Here is a 14,579-nt window from a genome sequence, read left to right as displayed (position 1 = left end):
GTTAATTTTTCTTGCAGTTTAAAACAGATAATTAGATGTGAGGAAAAGAACAGCCTCCATATCATCTTCTGCAGCTGTGTTTCAGTCCCACTGAGCATGCCAAATACAACTGGTTTGACCACTTACCATCTAAGAGAGTGATGGAAGGATCTACTGCATATGCTTCTCTGTACCACCTGAGGTACTGAATATCCTTCCAGCATCTCAGATGCACTCATCAAAAACACCTTGTTCTGGCCTCCTAAGCATCCCACACTCTAACTACTCCATCTTTTACTTTTCCTTGTTACATCTCTTAGTTACATCTTCTTCCTTTAGACTTTCTCACACTTTTAGTGCTTTTTTTTGCCCTTTGATTCATGTTCTTTACCAACAGCTGCCACAAAGGACACAAAAAAATACATACAAACACTATTCATTTATGTGTCTTCAAGAGGCTAAAAGATACTGGGGACAGTGCTCCTTGTTGCATTTGTAAACGCTTCAAGTTTTAGAGTTTAGTATTAACTTTAAACCTGGTTAGAAGAATAGAAAAAAATGATTCAGGCACAATTTAATTAAAATTATCCACAAGGAGATGAACTGTTTCTACATAGAGCTCTGAGTACTCAATTATCAGTAACACTTTCTAGCAACACTGTCATTACTAAGATATATGTCTTTCCATGGCCACCAATTTTTCATATATGTTTCCTGAGTTCATTAGTAAGCATTTCATTTACAGAGGGTCTCCAACCAGAAAAGAAAGGATAAAGTAGATAAAACGGTGGCAGGGCCGGAACTTCTTTTGAGTATATGTTCACCAGTTAAAAGCTGGAGAGTTGGGCAGAAAGGAACCAGATGAGGTTTAACAAGAGTAAATGTAGTCTTGCACCCAGGGAGGAATAACACAGGTTACATATACATACATACAATAGTACAGGTTGGGGAATGACTCACTGGAGAGGAGCTCTGAGGAGAGGGACCTTGGTGTCTTGGTGGATAACAGGCTGGCCATGATCTAGCAGTGTGCCCTGGTGGCCAAGAAGGCCAGTGGTATTCTGGGGTGCATTAAAAAGAGCATGGCCAGCAGGTCGAGGGAGGCGATCCTCCCCCTCTACTCTGCTCTGGTGAGGCCTCATCTGGAGAACTGTGCCCAGTTCTGGGCTCCTCAGTACAAAAAAGACGGGATCTCCTTGAAAGAGTCCAGCAGAGGGCTACAAAGATGATAATGGGCGTGGAACATGTCCCTTATGAGGAGAGGCTGAGAGACCTGGGTCTGTTCAGCGTTGAAAAAAGAAGACTCAGAGGGGATCTGATCGATATCTATAAATGTATAGGGAGCAAGAGGCAAAGGGACGAAGCTGAACTCTTCTCTGCAGTGTGTGGCAATAGGACAAGGGGAAATGGCCACAAACTGAAGCATAGGAAGTTCTGCACAAATGTGCGTGAGAACTACTTCACAGTGCAGTTACGGAGCAGTGGCACAGCTGCACAGAGAGGTGATGGAGTCTCCTTCTCTGGAGATGTTCAAGACCTGTCTGGACGCCTACCTGTGCAACCTGGGCTAGGGAGCTGCTTTGGCAGGGGGGTGGACTCAATGTTCTCTAGAGGTCCCTTCCAACCCCCAGAATTCTGTAATTCTGTTATTCTGTGAAATGGTGCTGGGTTCAAATTATCCAACTGATTGGCAAGAAGAGTCCCATTATTTTTCCAAGGTACTGTAAGAACAGTAGAGCATAATCTGCTGATTACAGTGAATTATCACTTCTCTGCATCCTTAATTTGATTGTGGTAATCATGAAACAGCCATGTGATCCTCTTGTTTGCCAGAGGGCAAAGCAGAATAACAATTTTCAGTTGAAAGAAGGCAGACAAAGTCTTGTTTTCTATGAGTAAAACAATTCAGAAAATAGGAACTGCTTCTGACCTTTAGCCTGCGGTCCTGGTCTCCGCTGCACAAAGAATTTACAGACACTTTAAAGGTCTTCCAGGCTGGATTTAAGTTATTCATCACAACCTGAGAGTGAAAAGAATTAAAGAGAACCCTTAACATTTGCACATTTCTAAACAGAATGCTAACAGCCACAATTTTCAAAACAGTGTGTTCACCATAAAGAAAAGCAAGCAGAGAACAGCTGGAGGTTTGCAGAACAACATACAAAGGATATTTGTCCAGGAGCAACCTGCAGTTTCCAATACATCTTGTCTGGAAATTACCAAAAAGGAAAGAGAATGGGAAATGGGCCTCTCCACTACACAGAATGCTCCAGTACTGCCATACCAAGTAGGGGTGCAACTCATAGAAGGAAGGTTGTGGAATACATCCCTGAACTGGAAGAGATGCAGGCCTTGACAATCAGGATGGGCAGTATCAACTCATAGACTTGTCTTCCTTAGTAGAAGACTTTATAGAATCCACAATAAGCAGGCTCATAACCCCAGATACCTGCCACAACTCTTTTTAAGACAGTGCCAGTCATTGTCCTGGAAGCTTTAAGAGCACTGAGACATAAGAAACAATCAAAAGAACCCAGATTACAAGTCTTTCTATCATAGCAAGCTAGGAGAAATGGAGTGAATGCAACATACTATTAATAGGAAATTTTGATACTCTCTGTAGCATGGTTTGGACTAAATATAATCTTTGTAAGTAGTGACTCATAGACAGACTATCTGCCAGTTCATTTAAACTTCAGTACTATCTTCTCTTACTCTTTTGTAAGTCAATGCCCATTAGTCAGTAATTACATATGAAATAGAAGTGTTTTTAAACATGGGTGCCTGTAAGACCTGTTCGTTTATTTATTTTGACAGCAGAAGCATAAACTGTACTTCCTGGTACCATATATACGTCCTTGGAAAGTAAACACAACCCTGTTCCTTACCTCAGTCCTGTGAACAAGTTGTTGGGTTGCATCATCATTCATCCGGAAAATCTCCAGAAAAGGATCAGATTTGCTGAAAAAATCCTAAAATAAAACATAGGACAAGTTGCTCTCGAGAATTCTTTTTCTTTTAGACTTACAAACATATGGCACCTGTACTTTCCTGACTGCTAATGAAAAAACAGCAACAGTGTGATTTTAGAGAAGTCACCCTGAATCCCTCAGCAATATTTCATTCTTGTGCTTGTTCCACAAGGACTTCCATGGCACTGCTGTTGTTCTCAGTTCAGCTATTCAGTCATGGCCAGCACAAAGGTAAAATCACACTTCACAGTTTTTTTGCCTTCTTACACCCACTCCAGAGTGCTGAGCTTCAGCTCCTTCATTGACCTAACATGTTTCTTTCTACTTTCAAATCTGTTTGATCTTCTGACTTACCACGCAGTGTCCTGTGTAGCACACTCTATAATGGCACTTTCCCACTCTCCCTAAATAGAAATTAATGGGGCAGGACATCATGCTGCTACTGGCTAGCACGAGTGTTGGCAGGATGGATTAGAGAAGGTTAGAAAAGTTAAGTCCTCTTCAGAATGTGAAAACTAAAACCATGTAAATTGGAGAAACAGAGCAGGGAAATGCAAAAAAGTTATTCATACCTGTATCAAGTAAATCTGTGATAGGCATTTGGTTTCACACGTTCACTGTACCATAGTACACCTCTGTTTGGTTCTGCAATCATCTAGTAAGTCAAAATATTCATATACAATCCTAAGTTAAGCTGTCTTCTACAGCATACACTCTGTATGGCCATAGCTTCTTACGTTTCAACAATATCTTTTTTTTTTATTTTTGCACATGCTGGCAGGGTTGAAGAAGGGTCGCTGGGCATTTGATCTTCACAGCTGGAGTGGAAACCTAGCTAATTCATATCATTAACTGTGCCGTGCTCCAAGAGCCCAAATGGACTCCATTTCCTGCAGTTTTGACTCTCATCTTCATTTTCTTCTTCAAAAGAGCCACACGATCAACTTTATTCATACAGATAGTATTCTCTGCAGGCCATATACCAAACAACACACCTTGGCATTAGTCTGTGGAAGTGAGGGATTCTGTTTTTGTGGTGTCTACATAAGTGTTAATGCAAAAATGCTTCCAATATGCATTTTCCTATCATTTTCTCCTTACAAAATGCCCTTCATTTTTATTTTTGTCTGGACAGATAGCCACTGGGATGGGAACAGCTTTGAATAAATTGTTAGTCAAAGTCTGGGCACAACGTTTTGGTCAAACTTGTTTTTTGTAATGTTGTTACTATTTCATAAGGGCAAAGCAAGTAAAGAAATCAAGGCTTTGAAAACGGAAATAAGAATTTGAATGTCAGGAGGAGATGAGTCTCTAGGGATCGTGAAGAGTTGGGCAAGACTCATGTCCTCAAAATTTTTTTTATATTTAACTATTGCATAGTTAGCATTTTAAATAATTTTTGGTTGTTATGCTAAATCTAACAGCTTTGCTTTACCTCACAAGAGCACCTTCTTAAAGAAGAATAGCAGCAACGAATTTTAACTGTTCTGATAATTTAATAATGCTTAAATTATTAACATAATACATTTGCTACTGGCATAATATATGTTGTTTCAGTATGTGCAGCAGTTACACAATAATAAAATCAATACATGGCTTGTACTTTGAAAATTTACCTACTTCTTTTTTCCTGAGCACTTACTTTGACATGTTTTGGTATGCTCATGTTCAGAGCAAAACACTTTTTAAAGCTCAGGTTTACTGGTTAAGTTAAAGATCCCTCAGAAAAGAGTTAAAGCATCCAGAAGACACTAATCAGTTTTGAAAATTTATCAGTATCGAGACACAGCTTTTAAGAATTTCTTTGGTACTTCAGCACTGAGAAAATACATGAGAAGCTGTGGTAGCTTTTACTTTGCAGACATTTGTTGGATCTCAAGTCACGATAACTGCCTCTCTTAGAAAAGGAAAAGTAGTCTAACTGCCTCACTGCTCATAATTTATTACAGCTATCATAAAAATGTAGCTGCTTGTTACGGTAATTGTGACACAGCTATTAATGCAATAGAACCTTTTCAAAAGTTATTGTTCCTTCTATGAAGTGTTCTCTGTGGATCTCTTGAAACAAAGATACGCCATCTGAGCTGACCGGGCATCAATAAAACATGAAAATACTGTTGTACCTTCCTAACAAGTACCGCAATAAAACTATAACCTCTATCTCTGCAAAGTCAGTTAACTAAAGAAAGCTTTCTTACTGGGACTTTTTATAATTTTGTATTGAATGTTTCAGCCACCTCCTCAAGGAAAATTGAGTAGGTTTATCTGTTTTATGGTGCTTCTAAAACTCTTACAATATTATATGGAGGGAGTTAAAGACAAACAAATATACGCTGCCTGTGAAACTATACAAGCAAATTTTGTTTAATCTGCCAAAAATGTGTTGTACACACTTTTTTCCCTTAATTATTCAAGGACTACAATCTGGATTGACTTTCAAGGAGTTTTCCTTTAAAGGGATGAAGAAAAATATTCTTATCCCTTCAAGATACCACTAATAATAATAGATGTGAAGAAACTGTTTATCCTTGAAGCATGTCCAGGACCTCCTCCCACCCTTTCCTTTACTCCTCAGTTGTGAACAAAAGGATTCAAGTTATCTTCTGCCAATCCCGCATACACCAGTGCAGGGAAACCCTTAGGTGACAGAGGTGGCCCTGTGCAGCAGAGTGCGAGCTCTCTACCCGGGTCTTCACTCCCCTGAGTAGGGACAGGCACACAACAATTCACTTAAGAGACCATCTGGTAAAATCCTGTCTATTCTCTGATGGATTTTTTGGACATTTATGTGACTTTGGAAAACACAAGCTTTTTCACCAATTTAAGTAATTTCAAACTGTGCAAATATGGAATTTAAAGAATTTCAAATCCTAATTACTATCGGTGCATTGCATCCACTGATATCTAAGTTCATTCAGGGCCATACCCAAAATCATAGCCTCTTATAAACGAAGACAGCTAAGTTTCAGCCAGCTTTAAGACACATGTCTAGCTAGGGCAAATGGAAAGATTTCTTTTAACTGTAAGAGGATTCTAGCAGACTTCATCAGCTGAAGACAGAAGTTTTGAGTCAAATAATGGATGAAGAGTCATGCAGATAATAAAGGATTTATTTTTAGCAGATAAAGCCCACCTTGATTAAACATGTTAAAGTGGCAAGAGTGATCATGTACTTGCAGTATTTCTTAATGATCCTCCTTCATTTAAGCCCATATGTTAACCATACTCTGAAGCTATGGACAAGAAAACAGTGGACCAGTTTTGAACCACACCCTGGCAGTATTCTTTTAGTTAATATCAGCAACAGCCTACAGAAATCATAATATTTACACTTGGATACATTTTAAATCGGGGAAAAGGAGTGAACAAATGAGGTCTTACAATGCTGTACACATCTTTTCCTTTTTCTGGATGTGATAGTGTACGGAACAGTAAAAGCTTGTGTGTAACTTTTGAAATCAGGTCTAAAGATAGCTGTCTTTAGACAAGGTTGTTAAATCTGTGCCTAAATAAATTATAAGATTCAGCAACACTAAGAGTCCAGTAACTCTGAAGGAAGAGGTAATTCATCTTTCAGATGGGAAAAAATTAAGGTCCTGATCATTTACAATTGTTAATGAACCTGAGCAAAGTAATGCTGTTTACATATTATAAATAAATTCCAGTACTATTAATCATTCTCCGCTTGCTTGGGTTTTCTTTGCAGTGACAAACTAAAATGCCATTCATCAGTTACAGACAGATTTTGGAAATCTGATGCATGTATCCAAAATTGATTGATTTGATCTTATGCTACATGTCAAATTTTTACAACTACATGCTCAGAGCATCAGAATAGTAAAATTTTGTATAAGGCTACCATATATTTCTGATTAGAAGTAGCTTAATATGTAGAAAGGGACTTTAGGAAATAGTGGATGTTGTGATCCAGAACAGCAGTAATCATCAGATCTTCAATTATGCATAAAGCCTTATTATCCAAAAGAAGGTTAAGGTCTTTTGACACCTATTGATTAAAAAGATATTCCCCAGATTATTTCAAATAATTGTTTCTTCTAGTACAGTTAGATAACAGAAACTGTGCCTTACAAGTACTAACCTGGATTTCCTGGGCTGTATTGCTTGAGGTGTGCATTGCTAAGCAGCATCACGTACTTTCAAAAAGATTTCTTCTTATAATGAAGAGCAGTATTTGAGTTAGTGGAGAGTTTTCTAATTAAAAAGGGTGAGCTATAATTTTAGTTTTATTTTAAAATATGATTGCTTCAACTGTATCATCTTTGACTGCTTATAGAAAGCTCACTTCTCTAAGCACTTCTGATCTGTGACATTTTAAGTAATTAAATTGTCTTGGTTCTAGCATAATTAAATTGTCTTGGTTTTAATTAGATTCCCTTGAGTGTTTTTTTAATTACTTCACAACTTAAGGAAAGCCTCATTGTGAACATTGATCTGAAATCTCTGATGTGTTTAATAATATAAGGCAAAAGATACCTGTAGGTGAAAATCTCATCAAATTATATGTGTAGGCATTCTTATATCTTTTGGTAAGGTTAATAACATGCAGCTTACCTTGTCATCCAATTTCCGTGCACTGAATGAAAGTTCGACATAGTCGTCATTGCCAGACAATTCCTCAGCTATCACCTAAATGGAAAGCTACATTTGAGTTTTTCATGGTGTAATGAAAATGGAGAAAGACATCATTTTCTAATGTGAAGTCTATAGACCCCATTACGAAACTAAAGTGCAGCACAAGTTAAAATGTTTCTGTTTGCAATCAGGAAGGGTTAATGGCATTCAGTGAACTCCTTACTCAGCTGATGGGAGGCAACACATTAAGACTCCAAAACTGAATCATTTTTCATCATATGACTATGTCTTATCAATATCTGTCAGTGGACAGACCTCCACATCCCTCAGTAATCCCTTTACTCTGGTGAAGTACTTTCTCTCAGGTGGGACAATGGAGAATTCCACTCAGTCTCACAATATCCAAGGGAAGAAAAGAGCAATATACGAGTTGGATTATTTGGGTATAAAGCAAGATGAATGGAAAAAGTAGTGAAGTCACTTGTCACAAATTGCAGTGAAAGGCGCATTTACAGTAGGAGAATTGTCCTGGTGTAATTTTACTGTAATAGCTATGTTTGCAAAACCATTTATTGTAAACTGAGTCAGAAGACAGTAGCACTAAAATAATGTACTGTGAGTCTTTCAGATGACATAAGCCCTACTGACAGAGATGCCAGTCACTGTTCTCTTCATTGTCGTTAAACAAAAGTAAAATACCATAGCATCTCTCATGACTAGGCCACTAAAATGCTTCAGTTGAGAAGATATTAACTAAAACTTGGATGTATTGCTGAAATACATTCTTTGAAACAAACCACACTATATTCTGTTTGACATTTTCTTGCCCTGCATTTCCAGATCACATTTACCAAAATAACACCAAAAAACGACATGTCTCCTGAGTATTTCATGCCCACAGCCACACATCTGGCATGTAGCCCATGCGTATGCCCACAGTGGAGCAGGGACAGCCCCAATGGGACTGTAGCCTGTGGGTAAGCCCATAGCAGATCAGAAAAACCAAATAAGCAAGAGGCTGCTGGGGGGAAAAACACACAAGAAACAATTAATGGCAAAATAGAAATCTCTGTGCTCTGATCCTTACCTCCTGCACCACACTTCCCCTCACCAAAGCGGCAGAGCTAATACATGATGAAAACAAGGGGAGCAGAGACCCTGAAGAGGGTAGGAGATGTGTCTCTACTTAAGCTGATTTCCAGGAAGTGGAAAGGAGAGGTGTTTTCCCTATGAATTTATTCTATTTGTATCTCAGCATCCCCAAGAAGTAATTAGAATGTTATGGTAATTGACAATAAATTAAGTAGAATTTCCTGAGTCATTAATATTCTGGCTGTGACAGCTCACAGCAATAAACTCTGGTATTTCCTTATGCCAAATGTCCACCTGTAACCCTTTAGGGACACAGATGTCTAATTGTGCATTAAAGTAAAATCCTACATATAGGAGCATACATGTGATTTACTTGTTCCAGGCAAATGTGAACTTGCTGAAAATTTGGCCCATGGGATCTGAAACAACATTTATCTTCCATATTAGTCCAATAGCTTAAAAAATACTGTACTACAAAATAAAACTAGCACCGTGGGATTTGCACACAAAGTTTCACAAGTGCTTTTAACCAAAAATAATGAACCTTTCATGTAAAGATTGATAGACTTCTAACTGGAGAACCTCGGAGAGGTTCTCTTTTGGTCCAAAAGCCACACAATAAAAACATACTGATGAAATATTATGCATGCTATGGTCTAATAAAATTTGAGCAAATCAGGTTTGAGATGGGAAATTTCAGAATCCCTTCAAAAACTCAAAATTCAGTAATCTAAACATGTTTGGAAACTAAGCTTTGGCAAACATCTGGCATGTACCTCAGGTTCAGAAATAACAGTAACTAATCAATCTCCACTTAATTCTGTTTGGACAGCAAGCTTTTCTCACAGAAATCTTTGTCTGAGTTCAGTTTTATCTTATTGGAGTAAAGTCAACCTGCTCTTCTGTACCACAGGCCAGAAGCCAAGGTAGCTAACTGCAGTCCATGTTCTACTGTGATTATCCAATGGTAGGCCAAGCAGGGACTACTAACTCATCCTCTCCCATCTTCTGTGTATCAGAAACCACAAATTCTTGCCAGAAGAGTCTACCCAGCAAGCTTAGAGATTTTAGCTGAACTAGAGACTAAACTCCTTGGTGTCCCTCACGAAACAGGAGGGTGTCCAGAACATCACAGGGATGGATGAGGTAAAGTGTACCAAAAAATCCCAGTGGGCAAAAACATCGGTTTATTTAGAGAGCAAACTCTCTCCTGTCTCTATTCAGACAGTAATTAGGGAGATTCCTTTCCAGACCCAGAATAAAAAAGAGTTTCATCTTACATATTTAAGAAAACCTCTTCCCAGTCAGAGGCCAAGGAAGACATCTAAAAAAGAAAAATCCCTGGGTTCTCAGAAAGCACTGTTTCTCATATTCTGTTCTTCACTGTGGCTGAAGACAGGAAAAAAAAAAATCCAAACAATCAAGCCAAAAGAAACCCAACTGTCTAAATGTAAATCAAGGAAGAAAATCCTTCTCAGCCCCATGAGGGAATTGAGCAGAATATTTTGATATAATCTCTGTCTTAATGCAGAGCTGCAAATGTCACAAGCGTGCTATGTTCAGTGTAGACAAACTTGATCTCTCAAACAAGCTGGCAGAGAAAGATGAAAGAGAGGTAAATACACTGATTTTCATACTTCAAGACACACATGGGACTGCTATAACTACCCAGTCTGTAACTGCATTACAACAAAGCTAAAATACCAAACATCATAAAACATCTGCATTTGGTGTTGAGTTGTGTGTGTGAATGTGCTGTGAATTTTTTTTTAAAGAAACTGAAAAAGCCTCATCACAAAATTTCAAATTATAACCATGGAAAGCTTTTATATTTAAATTTACGAGGAATGTTTGTAAAGTTGTTCATAGTCAATATCATAAATGCTCTTACATGTGAGTCAAAACAAATTTCTGAGAGTTTGAGAGCGATAGATGATTATATATAGAGTGATTAAGAAATAAAACTACCTCATTGTCATCAAAGTACCTTAAAAGTAGTAGTAGTAAATATTACTGCTTTTGTACAAATCTCATATTATTTCTTGCCATTTCATTATAGGAAGAATTTTTCAGAAATAGGAGAAGTAATCTTTCAAATAAACAATTTGAAGGGATTTCTAGTCAAGGGTTGCTCTGGCACCTTAGTGTAATGCTTTTAGGCAGAATTTGTCCTGTTAGCTGTCTTTAACTAACAAGAAAATTAAAGTGTATTTAAGACTGGCTTACTGTTATAGATGACTTCCCTGCTGTGTTCCCATGTTTGAGTAAGGACTTGGAGAGTTTCCTCTGAGAAACAATCTGCAGAAAAACAAAAGACAAAAATTTAGAATCTACAGTAAACATATGTCTAATTTTGATTTCTGATTTGTTTTGTATCAAGGTGTTGCATTATCCACAATTAGAGTCCTAGAAAGACCACTGCTGAGGAAGAAATCTCCCCAGGAAGCCTGCAGTTAGGATGCAATGGGGTCAAGCTGAATGGGAAGAACAAAATCTGATGAGTAGAACAAAATACGAGAAACTGTGTTAGATTCTCCAGAATTTGTTTCCATAATGGGGACAACAAGGGAACAGCTATATACAATAAATCTACCAGAGTAGCTAGCCCTCCTCCTATTTATTTTTATAGGAAATTGAAAACCATTTCAAAGAGAATGCAATTATTTTATTTTGAAACACCAACAATTCCAAACCCAGAAGTAGGCAGCCTTCTACATAGGTTTAGTTTCAAAAGTTGTCTCCTTTGCTTATCAGGTACCAAATCTCCTCCAGAACTCAGCATTGTAAATTAGCTTATCCTCTGACCAATTTATATATGTACCTAAAAAGAGCATAGTAGCACTGGCAAAACATATTGCTTCCTATTATAATAATCATTAGGTTTCCACAACAATCTTGCAACATTTTAAACTAGAGCAGTAAAAATATTAGAAAATAGAAAAACCTTAAAGCAACATATAATTTACCAATTACACTACAGTTGATATTCCAGTATGAAAGGTCTCTCCTTTCTTTCTCTCTGTAAAGTCAGTGCTGTCTTAAAACTCTTCCTCCTCTTTTTTAATACTCTTTTTTTTAAGTATTTGGAAATGTTCAAAATTCAGCCTAATGTAGTCGTAACTAAATACACCTTAGGAGTTACAATTAGTGTTATTTTTTAATGTGACAACATTGAAACAGGATTCTGCCACATGCTGCACAGACACTGAGCAGAAGAGTTGTTTCTCCTCGGCATAGACGGCTATCTACACTTCAAATAAAATAATCTACAGAGATCTTTGGCAAAATATGCAGAAATATTCTTTGTAAAACTTTTTCCCTCATCAAGGGGAAAGAATGGCTCCAGGCACTTTGTTGTAATCCTGGGCATTACACACATTTCAGCAATAAGCCAGGTCAATAAGTAGCAGCCAGAATTGAAACAGGGCACGTAACACAAAATCATGGGCAGCCAAAAAGGTGCTGTGAGTAGGAGCAAGCAGGATATAAATTTTGGACTAAAATCCCCATGGGGAATCATCCATTTTCTGAACTGTACAGTAACATGGAAATAATACCTCAGATTTTACTAAGCACCTATCCTGATGGAGGCAGCAAGTTTTTCAGAAGAGTTTTGAATGTGAGGCAAGAGTGTTAACAAAGAGCCAGAGGAGATCCCTTCAGAATCACTCTGTCCAGCTCCCCAGTCCTAATGCTGTAGACTGCTGTAGCTGGGTCAGCTGTATCTGACAGATGCGTCTCAGATATGTGGAGGCAGAGAAACACCATTCTCCAGCAATTAACTGCAGTTCTCATTATCCTCTGTAATGTAATATAACTGTAAATATATTTTCCTAAGAGCTAACCTGTTTCTCTGAATTATTATTTCTGTCTAATGCACCATCAATGGTAAGAATCTTCTCCCCTTTCTTGATCTTGTAGGTCATTTCCAACCTAATGTATCTATGAATCTATAAATTAAGGCATACTTTATTTCTGAAGGCTACTAGCACCACATCTCCACAGTCTTCTCTATGCTGCAGAACCCAAATATGTCACATTTTTCCTTTCTGACCACATTCTGTAGCTATCAAACCATTATCAATCCTCTCTGCTGAGCCCTTACGTAGCAGGTTCACATCCTACTCCTAGAAAAATGCCCCAAACTGAACATAAAACTCCTGATCCCTCTTATGCAAGAAGACCTTCTCATGACTTAATGCTCCTATTGATTTACTCCAGAATTGCATTTGACTTGCTTTTTAACAACATGACACCTTCCCTGTTCACTTTTATGACCATTTCAGAATTATCATCACCAGCTGTTTTTTACCCTGCATTTTTATATCTGGTTATTACTTAAAGGAATAATTTGGCACTCATCCTTTTCAGACTACTTTCCATAAGCCAATTGCTGTCATCACCTCACTCACTTTTCCAAATAAACTTGAAAATTTCCCCGAGTATTGGTCTTGTGGAAGCAAGACATGCAGATAAAATACAGAAGAAGACCAGTAAATGCCAGGATTCAGATGTCCTTTCCTTGGATCTTGGAAAGATTTTTAATTGCGGTCCCTTATGTCACCCATACTTCTCTTCTGTTGCCAGATAAGCCAGCACTTTTATGAAGTGTGAAGAGTGAGTTACATAACCTTGTTCGACAATTTCAAATGAAAGGTGAGACTCAAATATGATAGATTATTTTCAGTACATTATTAAATTATGGATTCCACATCTAAGAGTGAATTCTAGCAGTAGGGCAGCAGGACGCATTGTACCTCAACGAGCTCCTTGCTTTCCCCAAGACAATACTGCAGAACACATTAAACTCTTCCATGGAAAGGTATGGGTATGTGTGTACCAGAAATCTCTTCAGATATGTTACATATGTATGTCTTCATGATACAGAACTTGGAGGGGAACCTGTCCTTCAGCTACCTCCTAGAAAGACAGAAGGGCATTCCTCATGAACAACTTAAGAGCTCTTTTTGCTACTTTGGAAATTGTCAAAGCTTTCAGGTGGCACTGAGCAGGCAAAAACCTGAAGCTTGGGAGTTTCCATGCAGGTGGCAGATAGGCAGCTCACAGTGCCAGAGAAGTTATTCTGACATTCCCATTACAAGATCACATTAATAAGACTAGCTCTCTAAGCCATTAGCATCCTTCTGACACAGTCAGCACCCTGCATATGTAAATATGTGTACTTGTGGACAAACATTTACCAGTTGTTAATTAAGCAGACAGTAAAATGAACCTTCCAGCTGGCAATAATGTGCCAAGATCACTAATTACAGTCTGAGGCAATGATCTGGGATCAGAAGACAATCACTACAATCACAGCTTCTCCAGAAGCTGCCATCAATTATATTTATTCTTTTCTATCAGAGCAAATAACCTCCTGAACACCACAACAGGAGTTAGCTGACCTGATTGCCAGAAAGTGAGTCCTAGACAGCAGTAACTTACATGTCTAGAAAGCATTCACCTAAGTTCCAGCATACAGAGATGTTTGAATCTGAGAAATGACTTAGGGTAATTAACTACTCCTTTCCTTCATCAGGAGTGAAGTTTGACTCCCACTTCAAAAACTTGCAATTTAAAACTTTGCATTTAGAGGAAAAGGTGTTTTGTGTAATCTAGTGTGAAGAAGTGCAAGATGTAAATGACTCTCATTTCTTAAACAGATATTAGAATCCAGTACAGACCTAGCAGATTTCACTGCATTTCCAGAATACATTTTTATGGATGTTTTATTAGCAGTATGACCAACCAGCGAACAAACAGATCTAGAAACATCAGAGATTTAAGAAGTGAAGCTAACAGAGACTTAAGAACTGAAGTGCTGTTTATTTGTGGCTATAGCCACATACAAATTACTGTACAATTCTGGTTTAAGAGCCTCATATCCAGTAATACGTATCATACTCAAAAGATTTGCAAGGGGAATAGGAACAGAATGGAAAA

General features: G+C 38.0%; 1 protein-coding gene across 1 annotated transcript in view; it reads right to left on the bottom strand.

Annotated features, from left to right (window-relative positions):
* Nucleotides 1–14,579, bottom strand: part of CPNE4 (copine 4) — a 211,832-nt gene that overhangs the window by 81,169 nt on the left and 116,084 nt on the right. The window contains exons 4-7 of the mRNA XM_065752112.1: nucleotides 10,863–10,934; nucleotides 7,524–7,598; nucleotides 2,868–2,951; nucleotides 1,910–1,999 (exon numbers count right to left, since the gene is read on the bottom strand). Coding sequence (XP_065608184.1) covers nucleotides 1,910–1,999; nucleotides 2,868–2,951; nucleotides 7,524–7,598; nucleotides 10,863–10,934 — 321 coding nt within the window. The remainder of the gene's footprint in view (nucleotides 1–1,909; nucleotides 2,000–2,867; nucleotides 2,952–7,523; nucleotides 7,599–10,862; nucleotides 10,935–14,579) is intronic.

This window comes from Cyrtonyx montezumae, unplaced genomic scaffold, assembly GCF_038088225.1.
Source record: "Cyrtonyx montezumae isolate F1298 unplaced genomic scaffold, pur_monq_1.0 scaffold_8, whole genome shotgun sequence".
In the NCBI taxonomy this organism is placed as follows: domain Eukaryota; kingdom Metazoa; phylum Chordata; class Aves; order Galliformes; family Odontophoridae; genus Cyrtonyx; species Cyrtonyx montezumae.
This window is presented reverse-complemented; position numbering and strand designations above follow the sequence as displayed.